Genomic DNA, 22,853 nt, shown 5'->3' on the forward strand with positions numbered 1-22,853 from the left:
AACACCTCATACCTGGTGTTACCATCATGTCATCCTCAGTTGAGCAGAAGCTTCCCACGGAGCTACTAGAACAAGTACTATCTTTCGCTCCTCGCGATTCTCTCCTGAGTTTATGCCTAACCTCAAGAGACTTCAACCGCATCGCCACGCCATTTCTGTACTCGGGGATAGATCTGAAGGAGACGCACCATCTCCCCGCCCTCGCGTACTTGATGTTTACCTCCCCAGCCCACGCCGCTCTTGTCGAATCATTCATCGTACCTGATTCATGGGCAAGGACCAAAGGGAAGTCTCGTGACTGTTCATGGCCTGAACTCAAAGATACAGAGGTGCAGAGCGTCTTGAAGGCCAAGAGTGCAGCATTTACGTCTAGCGAAGAAGAGGCCAACGAACTCTATGGTAAGATTTCATCTGGCGAGAATGAGGATGCTATCATGGCAGTTCTACTCGCTTGTCTTCCCCAGTTACGACGACTGGATTTCAGGGTTAGCACTGGCAAAGCCCCAGCAGACTCAAAGACGGTATCTCCAGTGTCGCGCAATGATCACGTTGATTTCCGTTTACTGTGGCCTAAAATCATGAATAAGCTACGATCACGCTGCGGCTCCACAAAGGAAACGGTCAAAAGCGTTGCGAGTAACCCATCGCAGGTAGTACAGCTGCCTGCAGTTTCAGACCATATCGACATCATGGTCAGATTCACAGGGCCGGTGCGCAGGTACTCCAACTACACCTTACATCTGGCAAACTTCTTCCATCTTCCCAATGTCCGCTCTATATACGGATGGAGGCTTGGGGATATGGGTGATCCTCCGGATTTGGAAGATGCGAAGAATCCGTTCGCAACGCTGCCACTTCGATCATGCCCGGTGGAATACATCGAACTGCGTCGCTCCCAACTACACAAAGACCATTTCCAGCTTATGATGGATGCAACAATACCCGGGAAATTGAAGACGTTTAGCTACGAGATTGGCGATCGATCATGGTCTTGGTGTGGTACGGATCACCAGGCAATCATGAAGAGCCTGCAGCCACATTGTGAGTCGCTGGAAGGACTGAGTCTGAGCTACGACGGTGCCTATCTTTATCATGACAAACGAATTCGCGATAATCCTGGACTATGCTCATTCAAGTCCTTCGTTGCGCTGAAGCGACTCAGAGTGGCTCCTCTATATATATGGTCTCACAGGACACTGTTTCGCCAAGCAAATATGCAACGTTCTGCTCAGGAGCAACTTTGGTCTGTGCTACCTGAAAACCTAGAAGAGCTCTGGATTACGAGGACCCATGACCAGACTCGGGTCGGCGGACATGACGGAGATTTCCCATTCGCCTCGAATTGCTTACTCCCAGCGCTTCATGATGTCGTGCAGAACAAGTGGAATGCTTTCCCCAAGTTACGTCTCTTGCGTATCGAATTTCCCCTGCTGGACTGGAAGGACGAATGGTTTGACGAAATAGCATCGATCTGCCAGCTAGCCGCTGTTGGAGGAATAAGAACTACCGTTATATTGTGCGACATGTTCTATGAAGGCAGTCCTTTTACCATCGAGCGACCTTGGGGCTGGAACGAAGATATTGAATGGGAGTCAGATGTTAAATGGCAGCCAACGGCAACTAAGGGCACCAACCGAGAATGCGCAAAGGTATGGATCGACGCAACACAGCAGAAACATCTCGCTGCAATACTCAAAGACATGAAGGTCAGGTTCGAGGAAGAGAACGAGATGTTTCGTAAGGCGGGCAGTGTGGTATATGAACCACGGGGATCAAGTGAAGATGCTCGGATCCGCGATTTGGAGTATGGCTATGAGGCTAGTAGAGATCTCGGCTTCCCTGAACGGTTCGTTGATGAGCGGTTGCAGAAAGAGCCGTACTGGAAGGGACGTGGTAAGGAAACTATACCGTCTCCTAAGTCAGTGGCTAGCTGAAACCCAGATGACGTGCAAAGGACTAGAAGAGACACCAGATTTGAATTCTCATCCGGTCCATGCTACAGTTTTGTACCACTATGAGGTCGAGTGTAGCACCCAAAACATTCCTGAACAAGCAGGAAGAGGCTCCTTTAGCGTAGTCCTTCGTCCCCTTTCTCGCTGTCGCGTTCAGCCTCAGGCTTCACTGTACAACCTAGGTGTCGGGTTCGGTTTCGATAGTGTTACAGGCACAGCAAGAACGTTGTATTTAAAGATATAATAGAACGGTGGGTCCATTAACTTGAAAATTGATGGTGCTTTGTTGTAACATTGGTTTGGTCTAAGGTTGGCAAACTTTGAAGAGAGTTGCAATCTTGGGCTACATACTTTCTCATGTAGTGTTAAGAGTAATCGTAGGCAAAAACAATAACGCATAATGTACATGACTTATACCAATTTGAATCAGTTTCAACAGTCTTCCCACGTTGCAGAGGAAAAAAAAACCACCCCAAACGCCTTCGCTATGCATCAAAAGCAAAAGAATTTACTTCCTCATTCCAGAGAAATCCTTGAGAATACCAATCATGTGGGTGTTGGTCTGCTTTCCACCACGACGAGGACCCTTCTTCTTCTTGGTCGTAGGGGCAGCAACAATGACCTTGGCTTGGGTAGCAGCGGTCAATTTGTTGGCTAACAGGGCCTTGCGCAACTCATCAGGGTTATCCGGTACCTGAACCGAGTGCCACGCCTTTGCGAAGACGGGGTCCATGGGCAGCATGAGAGAGGGGTCATTGCCCCAGACGGTCTTTGGCACGCCGTCCTTGGCGCGTCGCACCAGCACCTCCTTCTTGTCTTCCATCTTTGTAATATCATCAGCCACGGTGGACCAGCCATCTTTCAGGTCTTTGATCTGAAGTCCCATGGCCGACTTTTGCGTTTGGAAATGGCCTTTTAGCTGTGCACGGTCGTGAATGCTGAGCTTGCTCTTGTACTTGTAGCGCTCGTTCGCAGCGTCCCAGCTGATCCTGTTGCCTTGGTTGTCGGCGCGCATGAGCTGGCGGAGCTGTTCGCGCTGGATGTGACCGGGCGGGATGTTGAGATATTCCATTATGTCATCGAAGGTGTGCCATTTGTCCTTTCGTTCGCGCAGGAAGTCGTTGACGTAGGTGAGGCGCGTGAAGACATGCTCGCCGGTGCCTGTGTCCTGCGGCTGCGAGTAGACGACCGGGGGCGCTCCATCGGCAGGACGCTTGCGCTTGCCGCTAGCGGACGAGGACGAGGGTGTGGGTGAAGGGGCATTCATGGCCGTGGCCGAGTTTGCCTTGAGGAACGACATGGTTGGCGTAGTTGGTTGTAGTTGTGGATGGGAGATGTCGATGTCGGCGGTCGGGGCGTGCGGCGTCTAGTTAAAGAGTCGCAAGCGAAAGTCTCGCCCTGCTAGGAGTAATAGGACGGTAGTGAGCGTGGGTCGGCGGAAGGTGCTAGGGAGGAGTGGGTGAAGGTGTTGTTGGCGAAGACGTCGACTGGAAGCGTCGGGGAGAAAGACGGACATGTGCTATGACCTCAAGGCTGCCGCGCTAGAGCCTGGCCCCTGCGCGAACGTCGTCAAACAACTGCAACTCGCGACTTTGACCTGTGGACCCGCTCATTGTTCGCGTCAACAACACCGCCCTCCCTCCTTTGTCTCCTTTCTTTCTGGGCACTCGTCGAGCGACTCTGGAGAATGCCTCGACGTCCCCAATAGATTAATACACGATAATGGCGGCGACGGTCGACGTTGGCTACCTGGCCGCGTCCTACTCCGTCCCCGAGACGACGCTACAGTCATTACTATCCGAACCCACCATAGAGCTAGTCCAGACGCTGCTCACCCAAATCGAAGCCAAGGCACGCGCCTACGATGACTTGCAGTCGGACAAGATTCGCACCGATGTCGAGCTCGAAGCAGCTATCCAGGGCGGCGAGCAGCGCGCGCGGGTCTTGAAGGCCACGGCAGAGAAGGCGCAGAAGGAGGCCGAGGAATTGAAGAAGAAGCTTGTCCAGGAAGGTATGAGATGCAAAGCTTACCCGTCGCCAATTCATGCTGACGCGTTTACAGAAAATGCACGGCAAGAGGCAGAGTCGGCACTGCACAACCTGCAGGCCACGGCTAGCAGCTCCACGTCTGAGACGCAGGCGCTGGAGTCGCGCATCAAGACGCTCGAGTCCCAGAACCGCGACATGATTGCCATGCACGAAACCAAGACGACCGCACACGACCGCCTCGCGAAGGAGCTTACCGAGCAACACCAGAAGTCCGTCGAGCTGCGCAAGCAGGTGTCGGCACTCGAGGAGAAGACACAGTCTCTTGAGAGCGCTGCCACCAACGTCAAGTTCCGCGAGGCCAACCTGCAGCAGGAAATTGAGCAACTCCGCAGCAACAACGACTGGTACACGACCGAACTCAAGACACGCGCCGACGACCACAGCAAATACCGAAAGGAGAAGAATGCGCAGATTGCCCAGCTCCAGCGCGAGAACGCCGATGCCGCCGAGACCATTGATGAACTGCGCCGTGCCGAGACACTGTTGCGACAACACATTGAGGAGCTCAAGAGCAAGGCCGAGGAGGATCGCTTGCGTATCGAGGAGCTGGAGAACGCAGCATCAGCTGCCGAGGCTCACTTCCGCATCGAGCTCGACAGCGCACGCCGCCTGTCGACGTTGCATCAGCAGAACAATGAGATGACAAAGAAACGCCTGGAGCAGCTGCAGGCAGACAGCAGCCGCGTCCAAGAGGAGGCTGCCACCGAGATCGGGCAACTGCAGGCTGAAGTCGAGGTGGAACGCGAAAGGGCTGCCGAAGCCGATGCGCGCACTGCTGAGCTAGAGACGCTCGTCGAGACCCTCAAGAGCGACAACTCCGATCTTCGAAGTTCCGTCCGTGTCCCTGGAACACCACGACATGGCATGAGCATGAACGGCGGCTTCAGCACCCCAGGCAGAGCAGCTTCGCCCGCCGTCGTTTTCTCTCCTGGCGGCTCGCAGCTCAAGACCGATGCGTCCAAGACTCAGCTACTCATCGAGAACAACGAACTCAAGAAGGAGCTACGCAAGGTCCGCGAGAAGCAAGAAGAGCAGACCAACGTCCTCAATGAAATGCTACAAGAGATGGAACGGGCCCAGCCAGAATTTGACGAAATTCGTCGTCAAAACGATGCGCTCATCGAGCAGAACAACGAAGTCTCCGCCCTTCTCGAGGAAGCTATTGCCGAACGCGAGGCAGCACAACGGGACTCGCGCAAGGCCTTGGGTGACTTGGAAGGCGTACACAACGAATCTGGTCTCCTGCGTCGCCAGGTCCAGGATATGACGATCCAGCTACGTACCTTGCTATGGCGTCGGCAAGTAGAAGAGGAGGGTCTAGGTAGTCTCACTGAGGAACAGCAGGAGTTCATCATCAACGCTATCGAGAAGAACGAAGTGCCTGACCAGCACATACCCGAAGACTCGCCTACACACAGCATGATCACCAAGCATCTTATTCTTTACAAGGACATCGCTAGCCTCCAGCAACAAAATGCCGAGCTGACACGCACTCTTCGACAAGTGGGCGACGAACAGGAGAGGCAAGAGGTCAGAATGAAGTCTGAACAATACCAACACGACATCGAGGAGCTTGGTCGCCTGCGCTCCGTGGTTGCGGAGAAGGAAGAAGAGATCAAGTCCCTCAACGTTCGCTCGCAAACCCTCAAGACTGAACGCGACATGTACAGCCGTATAGTCAGCGGCCGAGGACAGCAAGCATCTTTCTCCCAGTCAACGTCTGCGTTTGCACAGTCAGTGCCCGCGACCGGGGGTGCCTTGTTGCTAGAAAATGGATCGCAATCCCGCGACATTCCAGAGTACAGCAAGCTCATCAAGGACCTTCAGTCCCATATTGACTTGCTTAAAGAGGAGAGTGCCACCGACCGCGCCACACTCAAGGCGCAAGTCGACAACCTCACCAAGGATAACTCACAACTTCAAAGTGATAAGCTCCGCTTTGAGTCGCAGGTGCGTCGAGAGCAGGACCGGTATGCTCGCCTGGAGGGAAGCATCAAATTGCTCCAATCTGAGAAGGACTCGCTTCAAGAACGCTACAACAAAGTCCAGGCGACTATGGCCCAGCAGGACGACAGGCTTGTCAAAGCCACTCAAAATGCCGCTGAAGCCGAGGCCCGTCTGCAGAGCTTACAAGGCGAGATGGTCCAGCTCAAGGCATCTCAACAAATGTCCGCAACGATTGAAGCTCGTCTCAAAGAAAGGAACCAAGAGTTGATGAGTGAGCGCGATCGGTTGAGCAACATGGTTTCTCAAATCCAAAGCTTGCGCAATGAAGCTGAGTTGGCTACAGCGGAGAGTCGGCGCGAATTGCAGAACACGGTGGACAAGCTCCGGACCGACTTGCAGAGTGCCGAAAGCAAACTGGAGGATGAAATTGCGGAGCATAAGAAGGCTAGTGCACAGCGGGAGTACGAGCGGACTGAAGCGCAACGACGAATTGACGATCTTATCGCCGCGCGCAATAGTGCTGAGGTCAAGTCTGCGACTGCCGAATCAACACGCCAACAGCTGGAACAACGCATCAAGGACCTCCAGAATCAGCTCCAGTCCGCCGAGGAGCGCGTACAGGCTCTCCAGCCACAGACCAACGGCTCGAGCGAAGAGCAGGATTCTGTCAGCCGTGAGGAACAGCTGGCCGAACAAGTTTCAGATCTCAAGCGCAAGATTCAGCGCAAGGAGGAGGACCTTGAAGCTGTTACTGCCCAGATTGCCGGTTTCCAGGATATCGCACAGGACGCCGAAAACCGGTTACAGACTTTCGTCGAAGCCCACGAACGACTCCAGGAGCAACTCAATCTTGCACAAGAAGAGAAGGACGCAACTATCAGCGACCTTCAGCAGCGTGTTGAGGACATCTCATCTGAGCTTGCTACCAGTAGCACCGAACTCACTGAACTGAGGGGCAAGCATGAGCAAGACACCTTGGTACTGAGGCAAGAGAAGGAAACCCTGGAGGCAGAAATCACCCGACTCAAGAATGACGTCGCCGACTACAAGGCCGAGGCCGAAAACCAAACACAATACGTCAAGACCCAGGCCGACATTGCAGAGCGTGCCCAGAAGGACTACGAGCATGAGTTCCAGAAGCACGCCGAGAGCATGGAGAAGCTTCGCGAACTACGAGACCAGCACAACCAACTTCAGTCTCAGATCACAGAGTTCAAAACACAGGCTGAAGCTGCACGAACGACACTGGAGCAAAGCCAAGACCACTGGAAGTCTACCGAGGGTCGGTATGAGGAGCAGCTTACTGAAGCCAGACGCCGCCATGATGATTTGAAGCAATATAACCAGACTTTGCTCAAGCAATTCGACGAATACAAGGAACAAATCAACAGCTTAAAGAATGACCGGGGTGCTGCGGCTGGTGAGACCGGTACCGCAGAATCCGGCTCAAGCAATCTCCAGGATATCGAGACATATCTCCGCCGCGAGAAAGAGATCTTGGAGGTGCAGCTCAACCTCAAGGTACAAGAGTCGAAGCGTCTGGAGCAGCAACTCACGCACGCCCAAGGCCAGCTCGACCAAACCCGAGAGAAGTTGTTGGAAGAGCAGGCCAAGGCCTCTGGTTCCCACAGCAACTCCAGCCTTGCACATCTTAACAAGAACCTCGAAGAGCTCAATGTTTACCGTGAGAGCAATGCGACATTACGAAGTGAAAACACTCGTCTTCAAGCCTCATTCGCCGAGAAGGCTAAGGAATTGGAAGACCTGCAGGCTCAACTAGAACCCTTGCAAATTCGCGTAACCGAGCTTGAGGGTGAGCTGGAGCTCAACGTCGGTCATCTCAAGGCTGTCGAAGAGGACCGCGACCGTTGGCAGAAGCGCCACCAAGATGTGCTCCAACGCTATGATCGCATTGATCCCAAGGAACTCGAGGATCTCAAAAAACAGATCGAAGACTACAAGGTTGAGCGCGATCAGGCACTCGAGCAAGTGGCAGGCCTCAATGAGCAGATCACAGCCCTTACTGGCGAGGTACAAACTGCTAATGCCGAGCGTGATAACATCCAGAAGTCTGAAAGGGAGAAGTTCCAAAAGAAGCACAACGAGCGCATGAAGGTTAAGAACGACGAAATCAGCGCGCGCACTGCTGAGCGAGACGAGGCCCAGAAATCTGTTACAGACTTGCAGCAGGAAATTGAGCGCATTCGACAGGAACTTACGAACGCACAAACAACGAGTGCGGGTGCTGGTCAATCCCAGGAGCGAATCGCGACACTCCAGAAGGAACTGGAGCAGATCCGAACGCAGCTCGCGACCACCCAGCAAGAACTCAATGCTGCAAGAACCGCTCGTGATGAAGCCATTGCTCAAGCGAATGCATCTGCCCAATCGACTGGCAACGCAGAAGCAGGCGAGGAAGGCCAAATCAGCGAGACTTCTGATGCGACTGCACAGCAACTGGCACAATTGCAGGAGCAGCTGGCTGAAGCTCAACAAAAGGCTGCAGACGCAGAGAGCAGCCGATCAGCCACTGCAGCTCAACTGGAGAAAATCCAGACAGAGACTGTAAGTTTATACCATACCATTGTTGGATCACATACTGACTTCCTGCAGGCGGCTCAGGGCGCTACCATGGATGAGCTTCGACAGCAGCTTTCGCAATCCCAGCCTCAAGGTCAACAGCCCGCGACCAGCTTGGCTCCTGCCGAACACGCGGCTGATTCCGCTGTGGCAGCTGATACTGAGAAGCTTAGAGAGGAGCTTGCTGCAAAGGCAGCCGAAGTCGACGATCTGCGGGCTCAACTTGCCAGCGCGAAATCAGCTCAACACACCGCTGAAGGTGAGACGCAGCCAGAAGTCACGCAAAACAGCGAAGAAATCGCAGCCATCAAAGCTTCGTTGGATCAACGAGAGGCCCAGTTGAAGGAGCTTGAGACGTCGCTGAACGCCCGCGAAGCCAAGGTCGTCGCGAGAGAAGGTAATCTAGAGAAGATTAAGACCAAGGCCAACGATCAGATCAAGAAGATTAGGGATGAGTCCAGCCAAGAGCTTATCAGGGTGAAGGACGCTCACCAAGTCGAGCTTGAGCGTCTACAGCAAGAGCTGCAGAAAGCAGCCCCTCCACAAGACGCTCCCAAGGAAGCTACGCCAGCCGTTACTCAACCTGCACCGGATGGCATGGTCAACACGGAAGATCTGCCGCGACCAACAGTCACAGACCAGCAGCTCAAGGCTTGGTTGAAGAACAACACCGGTGCTTACAGAGTATTTGTGTCTCAAGTCAAGTCCAATCTCCAAGGACAAATGGCTAAGAAGGAAGAGATGATCAAGAAACTTGAGCAGGAGATCCAACAACTTAAGACACAGATCCAGGAGAATGCCCAAAAGGTCATCGACGGCCTTACAGGTGTCAAGCAAGAGCCTGAGCAAGCTAAGGAGGCTGGCTCGAGCGAGGACCTGGCTGCAGTCAACGCTGCATGGGAGAAGAAGCTGAAGGAGAAGTTGGAGGAATTGGAGACGAAGCTGGCCAAGACACATGAGCTCAAGTCAAAACTGAAGGATTCGCAGCTGAAGCTCGTTAGGACGAGATTCGGCTACGTCGAGAAGGCCGCAAAGGAAACGCCTACAGAGGAAGTTGCAAAGGTATACGCGATTGCGCTACAGCAGAAGCCAGTGGAAGCTGCTAAGCCTGTACAACCTGCTACACCCGCCAAACCTGCTGCCACACAAGGTCAAGCACCGACATCGACACCGCAGCAACAGCCAGCAGCACCCTCCACAACCAACACACCCCAGGCAAACGGCGCCAATAACGCGCCTCCGGCTCAAGCGTCCCAACCCGCACCTTTCCAACAATCCAACCCCCAGCCCAATCCCTTCGCTCAAGCTGCCCCTGCTGGCCACGGCACCAACGCAGACCCATTCCCACGTAGCCAAAGCCAGATGGGTCGCGGACTCCCACAGCCAGGTTTCACAGTCCAAGGTCAAGCACAGCAGCAGCAGCAGCCGGGACGCGGCCGCGGCGACGGTGTAGGAACGGGCCCTGCTGCCATTAGGGGAGCTCTTGCATCAAACATCCCCCGCGGTGGTGCTGGAAGCGGCATCCCTATGCCTGGTGGTAGGGGACGAGGCCAAAACCAGCAACAACCTCAAACCCAAACCCAGAATAATCAGCAACAGAATCAAGGTCCCAATGCCGGAGCTGGAGCCGGTGCTTCGCAAATTGGTCGTGGCAACGGCCGAGGTGCGGGTCGTGGCCGTGGTCAATCAAATCAGAATCAAGGATCACCGGCAAGAGGTGGCTTGAATCCTGGTGCGCAGGGCTTCCAGCCTGGTCAAAGCCAAGGCGGTCAGGGACAGGCTGGACGCGGACAGAAGCGTGGCGCGGAAGATGATATTGGTGAAGGTGCGACGAGAGGTGGGAAGAGGGCACGAGGTGGACGTGGTGGTGCTGGCGGCGGTGGTGCCGGACAGCAGCAGCAGGGTGCTGCTGAGTAAAAGAAAAAATGATGCGGGGATACAGTATGCTTTTCATTTGTTTTCTGTTTTTATGCTTACGGTATTCTTTCGAAGGAAACGAGATGTATTAAAATGAGATTTAGCGGGATGAGCTGTGCCATTGGTAATGAGCGGGTGGGCTCTCGGTTAGATGAAATCTCCAAGAGAGCTTGTGTCTGTACTATAGCATTTACATGGTGTTTTTTATGGAGATTTGTTGCGACATAAATTTTGATCTGAGGTCCTTTGATACGCGTGCTCGGTAGCTAAAAATGCGTTGACTGTGCTGGTTCATCAGAGTCATGAGCCGTGTATGCTCTGAGCAGTGGAGGCAAAGCCATGCCCGTGGACGACGCCTGTTTGTGATGGACGTCGGGAAGACGTCTTGTGTTTGTAAGTTGGGGGCTTATGCAATCGCATCATTCTTTTACGGGAAACGAACACGATGATTGTGTTCACCAAAGGAGCAGAGTACGGATTACAAATGTCGAATCACATTTTAACATACTCGAGCCATCGCGACAAAAAGCTCCTATCCTTTCCTAATCTTGCAAGCCGATGTTGTAGATGATGGTTGCCGCGTGGAATCCGGACCGTGCGATATGCATCATCGTTTCATTTTCGTATCGATCGTGTTAATGGCTTACAAGTCGTACGACTACTTCCTTGTTCCAATCCGTTCGCGATATGCGACGAGAGACAGAAGGAGACAAAACCCAGGATGTGCGGAACGTCGATGCATCTCTGAGACATCCATCTAGGAAGGATGATGATACGCTGGCAGGAGAGGCCGAAAGTGCTGTTCTAGATCCATCAGGGAGGGGAAAGGAGTAGTTGTCGACCTTCGAACAACATTCTGACAGAGCGAAGTCATCGTGGTGAGATATGTTGTTTGTCTGTAGGGCCGAGCTTTGGGCTGCTACGAGTGCATCACGATGTTGTTGTTGTAGTTGTTATCAATCCGTATCGTAGAGCGTATCAGTATCTCACTCCTGACTAGTCGCTTTTCAAGCAAACATTTGATCTGTTGTCGGAAACTCATATCCTGCACGTCATGCAGTAGGACACAATTTGTACGATTACTTCATCATTCACGTTCATTGCCTTCGGTGTCAGTATGCTTCCAGAGACGAAACGATATGGACGTCTGCCTCGTGGAGCTTCGGCCCGTTGATGAGACACTACTGCAGTCGGTTTCGGCATTCGTGTGTAATAGATTGTATGATTTGCATCCTCATTTCCTTCCGCGTCCTCGCCAGAGGAGAACCAGTGTCACAATCGGTCCTCTTATAGCTGCTATGCAACTAAATGACTAGTTACTGATAGTCCATGGTGCTGGCATGCGCGTCGAACTAATGATGAGGTGAGACAAGGTATTGCGGAGGTTTGTTGCATCCCTGTGTCAATTCAGTGAGCATGATGGCGGCCTGGAAGGGGAGAAGAGAGATCATGACCAGGTTCGTTAGATGGTCCAAGAACAAGCTACGAATGTCTAAATAGGATGTAATCATATCAAGTCATGATGAGGAGAAGCACGATCTCCTCAATTTCTAGAAGATCTGTTATCGAGAAGCGCACATCCAGACGTGGCCATAGATAATGACATTCATACAACAAAGCGTATCAGGCTTCCCCTTTCGAAAGAGCGCTGTCTGGCTGTACTTATCAGCCATATCGGAGAGATTTGCCATGTGATAAAGATGCAAGTCCATTACGAGTCGGGGTAAGTCGCAACGTATGCGCTGGAAGCCACACTCACCAATCGGACATGACGTGCATATCAGAAAAAATCATGAAGTTCTTCGGGTAGCGCATGTGGAGCGAAACGAGTGGCGCCTCGACGCACTGCGAGATGAGAGTCCGTCGCCCGTGGAATTGGTAACGGGTCGTCGCGTCATCACCAACCGGGCCGTCGCTCTTCGGGCGACGAACCGCCGGATAGGTTATCAGGAATCATTCGTGAGGTCGGGAAAGGGCCATTGCCAAGAGCCTGACACTCGGATCACACGCAGGCTGATTATCTTCGGGGCGGATAGCGATTGGCTCATGATCTGCTTGTTGGAGGCCTCGTGACGATGTCTTGACATTGCATTGACAAACTGGAAGGACCGCCAGGAGGCGAAGTCGTGCGTCGACGAGCTGGCTAGCGTATGTGGAGATGAAGCTGACGCAGCGCTGCAAGAATGTTTTATCAATCATACCAGTTGAGCACGAAGGGCTGGTCGTTGCGCAAGTGGGGAAGATTGTTATCGAGATCATATGGACTTTATGCCCGGTCATGGCTAAACGATCCAGAGGAGAGATTTGGTGGCGTCCATTTGACAGATTGATTGCATGTTGTGTAAGTCCAGCTGTGTAGGAGGGTAGGGACAGACTGATATCGATTGAGTTGTAGTGTGTGGTAAGCTATTATTTGTGGGACCTTGGACCCTTGAACGAAGTAATCCACTACAAATGTGAACATGCCAACGGAATGTGGGTAGACAAAGGAATTTGATACGAAATGAACATTTGGCAGTATTCTGGCAGTAGAAACTATCGCCTAAGGTTGTAATCATACAGGAAGGCGGCGCGATCTAGCCCTTGAGTCGATAGACAAGCTCATCGCGTGGAGGTAGGTGCATCTGGGGTGTGGACACGATGGATATGCTCCGACGCTACCCTTGCCCCTGCACATCTCTTACCGAGCATCGCATGTACCACGAGACATCTTCGAATTTGGCCGCGACTGATACGACGTGTAAAGCATTCCTTGGCAGTCAGTGCCAGCTCATCGCTGCTTGAGTAACTTGAGAGGGGTTTTGCCGGCTGGACCACAGAAGAGGCGAGGAAGCTTTTCGTATTCACGTGGTGTCTTGTGAATCCTACGGAAAAGTTAAAAAGTTAGTGTTAGCAAATCCTCGGAGAGCCGCATGTATGCAGGTGTCGTTGGAAGCTGCAGCGCGCTATCAGTAGACTGTGGCTGCAATAGTCTTGATTCGCCAACGCAACAGGATATCTCTCGTTCCGGCTAGCTCGACGCAGGAGACGAATGACGGTGGAATCTGCAAAAACATGCGGATCCTCCGCAACGCTTCGGTCGCCGTATGATCCGGTCGCGAAAGTGTACACCGGTGGAGCCTGGAGGTCTTCAGTGTTCGTATGCCAGACAACCACGGATGTATGAGCGATGTTCCGAACTCTTGACCGAGGGGATGGCGGCTGCAATAACGGTGGCGGTGATTCTTGATAACGTGTCATGCAGTTCGACAAGTGGCTACTGTAAATCATGGCTGAATATTGTCGAGATGCGTGCGCGGAGACGGGAGGAGTCGAGCAAGACGAGCGACTAGACCCCTACGCTAAGGTATGGTCTGCCAAGCCTGTTCTTTCCCAAACTTCCACGAGCTTCCTCACGCGCTCACAGTCCGAAACCATTAGTATGCCCGGCTCCTACTTGGCATTGATTGGATCGACTGTGCTGCATACAAGCCCTATGTCTCTGTCAATCTCGACCATGGTCGCGACTCCCCGGAGCGGACCACTCACAGTGACAATACATACGCTAGCGACGGGCATACATGCTGTACTCTCTTCTGCACATGCAAGTGCGAAGAAATCGGTAGGATGCGAGGAGATTGTCAACATTTCACACAAGCAGAGCAGAGTAGTAAACTCTCGGGTGAGATGGAAGATTACTAGGCGCTATTAAATCATGGCTACGTACTCAAGTAATATGTCGACGCAGAACAGATCGCGTGCTCGATAAGACGTAATTGTTGATCTTGGGAAAATCGAGCTGCGGTTGGTCGGGCCTTCTGATGCCAGGGCGGTGTGGTGTGTTCAAGCTTATTCATGGATGAAGGTGTGATTTCGCCATCGCACGTGCGCTAGACTAGGCGTGATTGGAGCGTGGATTGCGTGACCGCTGCCCGTGGTAGTCACCACCCAACTTATTGTAGAATGCGTCACCTAGGGTTACACTTTCCCCACATACACCGTGCGGCCGAGACGACGTCCGGGGCGTCGCCTTCCTCATCTATAAAGGAATCCGTGCCCTCACTCCAACAAGAGTTTGCACACCACAAAGCTTCCTACCTTCACCTATTCTCCAGGTAACTGCTCGAAGCAATCAGTCCAAGATACAATATTACATATTCCATCCATTGCCACCACAATATGGCACCAAGTCTCTTGCTAGACCCAGAGTCGCCGCCCTCATCTCATGTCCACGCAGTCAAGCAACCCTTGCACCACGACGGGAGTATCTCGCTCAAGGACGCCCAGGCTTCTGTCGGCGACGACTTTTCTTTTTCTTCCACAGCCATGAACGGTAATGGTAACGGCAGTGTCAACAGCAACAATGGCTTTTCATCTGGCAATGGTTTCTCAGATGCTCTTCAAGACGGACGCGATTTCGTTACTGCACAAACTCTTCGTCAGCAATCTGAAAGCTATGCAACTCAGACTCGCACCATGGGGGACGGAAAGCATCCCAACATCTTGTACATTATGGCCGATCAGATGGCTGCACCCATGCTAAAGTTCAATGACCCAGAGTCAGTTATCAAGACACCTCATCTTGATGAGCTTGCCAGGACCGGCGTCAACTTTGCGAGCGCTTATTGCAACTCACCCTTGTGCGCACCGTCTAGGTTCACCATGTGCAGTGGCCAGCTGCCGTCCAAAATTGGCGGCTATGATAACGCTTCCATCCTAAGTCCAGAGATCCCTACCTACGCCCACTACCTCCGCCGAGAAGGCTACGAGACTGCGCTCGCAGGAAAGATGCACTTTATTGGCCCTGATCAGCTCCACGGATTTGAGCACCGACTCACCTCCGACATCTATCCCGGTGACCTCGGATGGTCTGTCAACTGGGACAAGCCAGAGGAGCGCCAGGAATGGTACCACAACATGTCTTCGGTCATGCAAGCCGGACCTTGTGTGCGATCCAACCAGCTCGACTATGATGAGGATGTCATGCACAAGGTAGGAAACTTTGCACTCAAGTAGACGAAATCTTGCTCACACATACCTCCAGGCCCAACAGTACCTTTACGATTACGTTCGATCAGACCCTGAGACTCGGCGACCTTTCGCTTTGACCATCTCTCTGACCCACCCACACGACCCTTATACCATGATTCAGGAGTACTGGGATCGATATGAAGGCGTCGATATCCCTTTGCCCAAGGTTGAGATCGCACAAGAGAACCAGGACTCTCACTCCAAGCGTCTGCTCCAGACCATCGATCTGTGGGACAATCCTGTCCCGGATGAGGCGAAAATCCGCGCTCGCCGTGCCTACTTCGCCGCGTGCAGCTTTGTCGACGACCAGGTTGGCAAGCTTGTCAGGCTCCTCAAGAACTGCCAGCTAGACAAGGACACCATCATTGTCTTTTCCGGAGACCATGGCGACATGCTTGGCGAGAGGAGCTTGTGGTACAAGATGAGTTGGTACGAGAACAGTGCACGAGTACCGATGATTATCAACGGACCCAACATCGCGCCAAAGAAGGTTAATGAGTCGGTATCAACCATGGATCTTCTACCAACTTTTGTCGACCTAGCTGGTGGACAAGTCGATGAGCGCCTTCCATTGGACGGCTCTAGTCTTCATGACTACCTTGTTTCAGATAAACCAGGCAAGGATGAGGTATTTGGTGAGTACATGGGTGAAGGCACCGTCACGCCCACGTACATGATCCGTCGCAACCAGTGGAAGTTTACCTACTCTCTTGTAGACGGCCCACAACTCTACAATCTTGTGGAAGACCCGCAAGAGCTGCAAGACCTCGCTACCTCGACGGAGCCTCAAAACCAGAAGATGCTAGCCAAGTTTGAAGCCGAGGCGCGCGAGAAGTGGGACTTCAAGACCATCCACAACGACGTTGTGCGAAGTCAGCGCATGCGCCAGCTTGCTTGCAGCGCGTTGAAGATTGGCCGCAAGGAGTCTTGGGACTACCAACCGCCGGCCAATGACAAAGACCGCTTCATCCGTTCCCACATTCCTCTTGATGAGCTTGAACGTCGCGCCCGCTTCCCGATCGTGGATTATCTGGGCCGCGAGAAGTCAGCTTCAGCATCTCATCATGGTCTTGCTGGGGCCAAGGGCCAGTGAGAGTACGCTCCCGTGTTGAGCGCGCATGACGATTTCCTTCTTCGACCAATTTGTGTCGCTACCGATGCTGGATGTCTCCAACATTTCAACACTACTTTGTAGCGTCTTCTCCTTATGTCTTCTAGCGACTCATGGCGTTATGAATTTACGGCGCGGGATGTGTACTACCGAGCGCTCTGCATGCAGCGTGATCAGAATGAGCCGCATTAATGGTGTTTGGGAGCATTTGAAGGCGTGTCGTCTTGGCGATTTATCTGATATTCATGAGGCCCAGAGCGAGACACAGACGATGATCAGCCTAGCTATCTCTAACAAGTATGATAATAAAAACTTGATAAGTTATCTTCATCATGATGTAAAAAAAAAGGAATATGCTACTATCGAGCGTTCTGGATTAAGTGTTGTGATATTTGAAAGAGGGGAGAGGTAATCGCGAGGAGCACGATTGGAAGGTTGCGATAAGCTAGGTTTCACCTACACGTGAGGTGGCGTTCGCCTCCACAAGCCGAGTGAGACCGACAGCGGAAGGTGTCAGTGACGCCTGTAACCAACTCGGTGCAACACCAACCTCAGTCACAGCTACATAGACCATCTCTGCACAGATTCAGACGTCTGCTTCTGATCAACCACCTGCAGCTTTGTTCATCGCCCGCGCGCCATCATGTCTACTGCAGCCCGCCGCCGCTTGATGCGCGACTTCAAGGTACGCCGACAGTGCAAGCACAGCAAGCTCTGGATGCTTGCGAAATATGTTCAGCAGAGCACACAACTGACAGCAAGTACAGCGCATGCAAACCGACCCGCCTGCTGGCGTCTCTGCTTCTCCAGTTGCAGACAATGTCATGACTTGGTACGCTTCACCGCATCCACCCCGCACGCGACCTCGAGTATGGTGGACATGAAGCCACTTCCGTGATTGGAACAGATAGCAGCGGCATGCATACGCACTTTGAACTTTAAAACTGACATATACACAGGAATGCAGTCATCATCGGCCCCGCTGACACGCCGTTCGAAGATGGAACCTTCCGCCTTATCATGCATTTCGAAGAAGCGTATCCCAACAAGCCGCCGGGTGTCAAGTTCATCAGCCAGATGTTTCACCCCAACGTATACGGAACGGGCGAGCTGTGTCTGGATATTCTCCAAAACCGATGGTCGCCCACGTACGATGTCGCGGCCATCTTGACGAGTATTCAGAGGTACGTCAGAGGAGGGCGACGACTGGACTGTGAGCATGGTGCGGGACATGTACTGACAAGCGCAGTTTGCTGAACGACCCAAACACATCGTCTCCCGCCAACGTCGAAGCGTCGAACCTGTACAAAGAGAACCGCAAGGAATACACCAAGCGTGTGCGCGAGACAGTGGAGAAGAGCTGGGAGGATTGAGGGTGCGGCTAGAATATGAATATCACGACACGACGGCATGGGATGGAGTTATTACGGGACAGGGACAATGTCATTTCTGTTACTGGCAGCTCAGTGGCTTTGATCTCGAGCTTTTCCAGCGTGGCGTTTGGCTCGATGGTTTATATCTTTCAGCGACGTAGCTAATATACGTCTGTTTTGGTTGGAGTCACTCACCGATGCCCAGTGTCTTTGTTGCTCCACTAATGCAGGGATTCCCGGATTGGTTGTCTTGGGTGCAGTCAGCGCAGAGCCGCATGCTTCCGTGATTGATACTACGACTTGAGTAAATGCAAGCAGACCAGACTTGGATTTGGCAGTAAGCGAGGTTCGCATGTTCAAGCATGCTCCAGGTCAAGTTGCGTCACAGGCGCTGGCTGCGGGGAGGAGGAAGGCGCGCTATGGGCATGCAGACCCTGGCCGATGTATCAACACAAGCCGAAGCCTGCATCTCTACAATAGGCCGGCTTCAACGCAACATCGACTCCCTCACCGCGCGCCCTCGTACTGCTGCCCTCTTTGTTTCTTCTGGTGCGCTTAGCTTGGGATCCCCGGCGTGCACCGAGACCGTTTCCGTGGCCGTTTCATCAGTTCCCCTTAACCATAGCGGGGCCTGTAATTACCCACCTCCACGCGCCGAGACAGTCAGGGACGTGACGGTGCCACAACATACCCTCCCGTTGGGGCTGCAGCGACACCTGCACCCAAAGCGCGAGAGCAGCAAACAGAGCGAGGCCTCTGGGCCGCAACGCCTGAACCCCCAGCAATCATGTCGTGAGTAGCTCTGGCGATACCGGCGAAGAGGGGTGAGAGACACGGCTAACAAAATGGGCGACAGGAACACAATCAAAGGTGCGCCCCATACGACAGGTGTATCATTTCATGGAATGACGAGTACTGACGGTAGGACAATGTAGTGGTGGCGCGGTTCCGTCCGCAGAACAAGATCGAGATAGCCAGCGGCGGAGAGCCCATCGTTGAATTCAAAAACGATGACACATGTACGATCCAGGTACGGCATGCTAGCTCCATAAACACATGTCCAAACCAACCAACAAGAGTCGCTGACACCATGTGTGTAGTCGAAAGAGGCCTCTGGTGCCTTTACTTTCGATCGCGTCTTCGACATGAACTCCAAGCAGGCCGACGTCTTCGATTACTCTATTCGCCCCACCGTCGACGATATCCTGAACGGATACAATGGAACAGTCTTTGCTTACGGCCAGACTGGAGCGGGAAAGTCGTATACAATGATGGGTAGCGACATGGACGACGAGGTCGGAAAGGGTGTCATCCCACGTATCATCCAGCAGATCTTCGCAAGCATCTTGGCTTCACCGAGTAACATCGAATACACCGTTCGCGTCAGCTACATGGAGATCTACATGGAGCGCATTCGAGATCTCTTGGTCCCACAAAACGATAACCTGCCCGTGCACGAAGAGAAGAACAGAGGAGTCTACGTCAAGGGCCTCTTGGAGGTGTACGTATCGAGCGAGGATGAAGTCTACGAGGTTCTCAGAAGGGGTGGGTCGGCACGAGCCGTCTCAGCAACCAACATGAACGCCGAATCCTCACGATCGCATTCCATCTTTGTCATAACAGTAAACCAAAAGAACGTCGAGACGGGCTCATTGAAGAGCGGGCAGCTCTTCTTGGTTGATTTGGCTGGTTCTGAGAAGGTTGGCAAGACCGGAGCGAGCGGGCAGACCTTGGAGGAAGCAAAGAAGATCAACAAGAGTTTGAGTGCCTTGGGTATGGTCATCAACTGTTTGACCGACAGCAAAACACAGCATATTCCCTACCGAGACTCGAAGCTTACACGTATCCTTCAAGAATCACTTGGTGGTAACTCTCGGACAACTCTCATTATCAACTGTTCGCCAAGTAGCTACAACGATATCGAAACCCTGGGTACACTTCGATTCGGTATGCGAGCCAAGACCATCAAGAACAAGGCCAAGGTCAACGCTGAGCTCAGTCCCGCCGAGCTCAAGGCTATGCTCAAGAAGGTGCAAGGCCAGATGACGACGTTTGAAAGCTATATTGGTACGCTCGAAGGCGAAGTGACGCTCTGGCGTCAAGGAGAGACTGTTCCCAAGGAGAAGTGGGTTCCCCCTCTAGAGGTTGCTCCATCATCAGGCAAGAAATCAGCAGCAGCACCGCGTCCAGGAACGCCATCAAGACTGGAAGCAACAAGAAACTCGGAGACTCCAACGCCACGACCAGACTCGCGAATGGACCTAGACCGCGCAGGCACACCAAGCATACCTCTGGACAAGGACGAGAAGGACGATTTCTTGCGAAGGGAAAACGAGCTGCAGGATCAAGTTGCAGAAAAAGAATCACAGCTTGCCAAAGCTGAAGACCAGCTCAAATCTGCCAAAGAAGAGCTTCAGTACTACAAGGAACGGGACGCGAAGACAAACAAGGAGAACGAACGAATGACTATGGAGATCAACGAGATGCGAATGCAGGTTGAGAAGATTCAGTTCGAAAGCAAGGAGCAACAAATCACCATGGACGGATTGAAGGAGGCCAATTCTGAACTCACCTCCGAGTTGGACGAGGTCAAGCAACAACTCCTGGATGCTAAGATGAACGCCAAGGAGACGTCTGCTGCTATGGATGAGAAGAAGAGGAAGAAGGCTGAAGCCATGGCACAGATGATGGCTGGCTTCGACCTCGGCGGTGAGGTCTTCAGCGATAACGAGCGAACGATACGAAAGATCATTGAGCAGCTAGATCAACTCCATGATATGAGCTCATCTGGCGAAGCGATCGCTCCTGATGCGATCAAGGATATACGAGAGAAGATTGCTGAAACGCAAGGCATTGTACGACAAGCCGAGCTCTCTCTTACTGCACGCAGTGAGGAGGACAGCACGTATGCCAAGCGCCGCGAAGCACTCGAGGCACGCTGCGAGACCCTGCAAAGTCAATATGAGGAACTCCTTGAAGGCAACCTCTCAGAGCAAGACAAGGAGGAGCTCAAGGCACGACTTGCCGATGCCTACTCTGCCCGACAAGAAGGCAACCTCGAGCTAGTAGAGAGCCTCAAGCAGGATACTGCACGCATGTTAGAAGAGAACCAGAAGCTCAAGACCGAGAACGAAAGCCTGCAACAGCGCATCAAGAGTGGCGCCATTGCCAACGGTGTCGCAAATGGCATCAACGGCAAGACTGTACAACAGCAAATCGCCGAGTTCGACAACATGAAGAAAAGCCTCATGCGCGACCTCCAGAACCGGTGTGAACGAGTCAGTGGACCATCGAGACTATCTATCGCAGACGTCGTGCTAATAAACTACAGGTTGTCGAGCTTGAAATCTCCCTAGACGAGACGCGTGAGCAATACAACAACGTGCTCCGTACATCCAACAACCGCGCGCAGCAGAAGAAGATGATGTTCCTAGAAAGAAATCTCGAGCAGCTTACGGTTGTTCAGAGACAGCTTGTGGAGCAGAATAGCAGCTTGAAGAAGGAGGTTGCTATTGCTGAGCGTAAACTCATGGCGAGGAACGAGAGAATACAGAGTCTGGAATCTTTGCTACAAGACTCGCAGGAGAAGCTCACAGCAGCCAATCACCGGTATGTCATACTCACCCTTCAAACTACTTTGTCTTGGTACTAACAAGCCCCCTCACAGATTCGAAGCCCAACTCACAGCCGTAAAAGAGCGTCTCGAATCTGCCAAAGCCGGTTCTACACGCGGTCTCGGCTCCCCCGCTGGCGGCGCCAGTTACGCTGGTTTCGGCGGCGTCGGCAGTCGTATTGCTAAGCCTCTTCGTGGCGGAGGTGGCGGACCTGTGGCTGATGGGCCTGTTCTTCCTGTTATTGGTAATCTGCAGAAGCAGGACAGTGACGGAGGGGAGGCCAATAAGGGAAAGAGGACGAGTTGGTTTTTTAACCAGCGGTAGGGGGGATGTGACGAAGACACGAATGGAAGGTGGGAAGGATACGAGAAGGCACTTGAGGGTGACGGACTTGGAATGGGATGGGCGTAGAGATTATGGCGGAGGACATGGTGTTCATGGTGCTCAACGATGGACGAGGAATGGGATGGAATGGGACGGGATGAAGAGCATGCTGAATTGATTCATGCACGCGAACTCGGTTCTTTGGGGCGGGCGTCTTTGGCTTCGCTGCTGCCGCGCTGTTTTGCGTAACCTTTATACCATAGATTCATTATCTTTGAATACCTTGAGAGGGAGTATCCACGCATTGTTCCCCTGATCAGACTTCCTTCTTCCCCTTCTGAGTCATGTAATACGTATCAGTTGACGTATAGCTAGGCAAGGTTACTTGATCGTATAGGCTACTTGGAAGATCGCCTGTATCTTAACGCAATCCGAACCCCGTCAATCCGCACCAACCCAAGCTCACAGATGCATCACGGAAGATAGCAGCCGCTTGCCAAGTCCACCAGTTCCACGTTCCACACTGCGGGGTCATCGAGTTTGGTTTACCGGTAACATACTAGCTACACGAGTAGCTATTTCTTCACGATGTCGCTAGAATCGAGTCAGTCTTGACATGCGCCACCCTGGGCCCAGATCATCACCACGCTAAAGTTGCTATCAATTCCCCGCACTCACTGACGGCACTACCCCGGATTTCGCTTGTATTAGGCACGATGGTTAGGGTGAGTGGGTCGAATGTGGGCTCGAGATGCGCTTTACTGGGCAGCTGAGATGCGTCAATTGTGCTTTTGAGGAAGCCAAGCTGAAGGGATGGGAAGACATTTCCAGGAGTGTGGGGTCGACATGGGTCAGCTTGTGGTAGGAGAAGAGAAAGCAGGGATGGATGCAGATATAGGACGGGACCTGTCTCTGTTGTTTGGGGGTTATAGAAGACATCTGTAAACTCAACATACCTTCCTCGCAAATCGTTCAA

The 22,853-nt window shown here is 52.7% G+C and overlaps 5 protein-coding genes across 5 annotated transcripts; 4 read left to right on the forward strand and 1 right to left on the reverse strand.

The window, feature by feature from the left end:
- Positions 1-26: 26 nt before the first annotated feature.
- Positions 27-1,934, forward strand: CC77DRAFT_938902 (hypothetical protein; the record flags this gene model as incomplete). Its single annotated transcript, XM_018534647.1, has 2 exons — positions 27-558; positions 676-1,934. 2 exons carry the CDS (start codon positions 27-29, stop codon positions 1,932-1,934), a joined length of 1,791 nt encoding a protein of 596 aa, XP_018384388.1.
- Positions 1,935-2,392: 458 nt separating this feature from the next.
- CC77DRAFT_1021816 (transcription initiation factor IIE, beta subunit) lies at positions 2,393-3,412 on the reverse strand. Its single transcript, XM_018525339.1, has one exon. It carries the CDS (start codon positions 3,250-3,252, stop codon positions 2,461-2,463), a length of 792 nt encoding a protein of 263 aa, XP_018384389.1. The 5' UTR covers positions 3,253-3,412; the 3' UTR covers positions 2,393-2,460.
- Positions 3,413-14,495: 11,083 nt separating this feature from the next.
- Positions 14,496-16,975, forward strand: CC77DRAFT_1021819 (choline-sulfatase). Its single transcript, XM_018525340.1, has 2 exons — positions 14,496-15,416; positions 15,469-16,975. The coding sequence occupies exons 1-2, from the start codon at positions 14,604-14,606 to the stop codon at positions 16,546-16,548; spliced, it is 1,893 nt and encodes a 630-aa protein (XP_018384390.1). The 5' UTR covers positions 14,496-14,603; the 3' UTR covers positions 16,549-16,975.
- Positions 16,976-17,209: 234 nt separating this feature from the next.
- Positions 17,210-17,939, forward strand: CC77DRAFT_1010194 (ubiquitin-conjugating enzyme E2 2; the record flags this gene model as incomplete). The annotated part of the gene is made up of 4 exons (XM_018523630.1): positions 17,210-17,251; positions 17,334-17,398; positions 17,526-17,750; positions 17,816-17,939. 4 exons carry the CDS (start codon positions 17,210-17,212, stop codon positions 17,937-17,939), a joined length of 456 nt encoding a protein of 151 aa, XP_018384391.1.
- Positions 17,940-18,070: 131 nt separating this feature from the next.
- On the forward strand, positions 18,071-19,013 carry CC77DRAFT_178020 (hypothetical protein). Its single transcript, XM_018530488.1, has 3 exons — positions 18,071-18,731; positions 18,796-18,809; positions 18,875-19,013. The coding sequence occupies exons 1-3, from the start codon at positions 18,302-18,304 to the stop codon at positions 18,911-18,913; spliced, it is 483 nt and encodes a 160-aa protein (XP_018384392.1). The 5' UTR covers positions 18,071-18,301; the 3' UTR covers positions 18,914-19,013.
- Positions 19,014-22,853: the final 3,840 nt, after the last annotated feature.

Source organism: Alternaria alternata, assembly GCF_001642055.1.
Source record: "Alternaria alternata strain SRC1lrK2f unplaced genomic scaffold CC77scaffold_14, whole genome shotgun sequence".
Classification (NCBI taxonomy): domain Eukaryota; kingdom Fungi; phylum Ascomycota; class Dothideomycetes; order Pleosporales; family Pleosporaceae; genus Alternaria; species Alternaria alternata.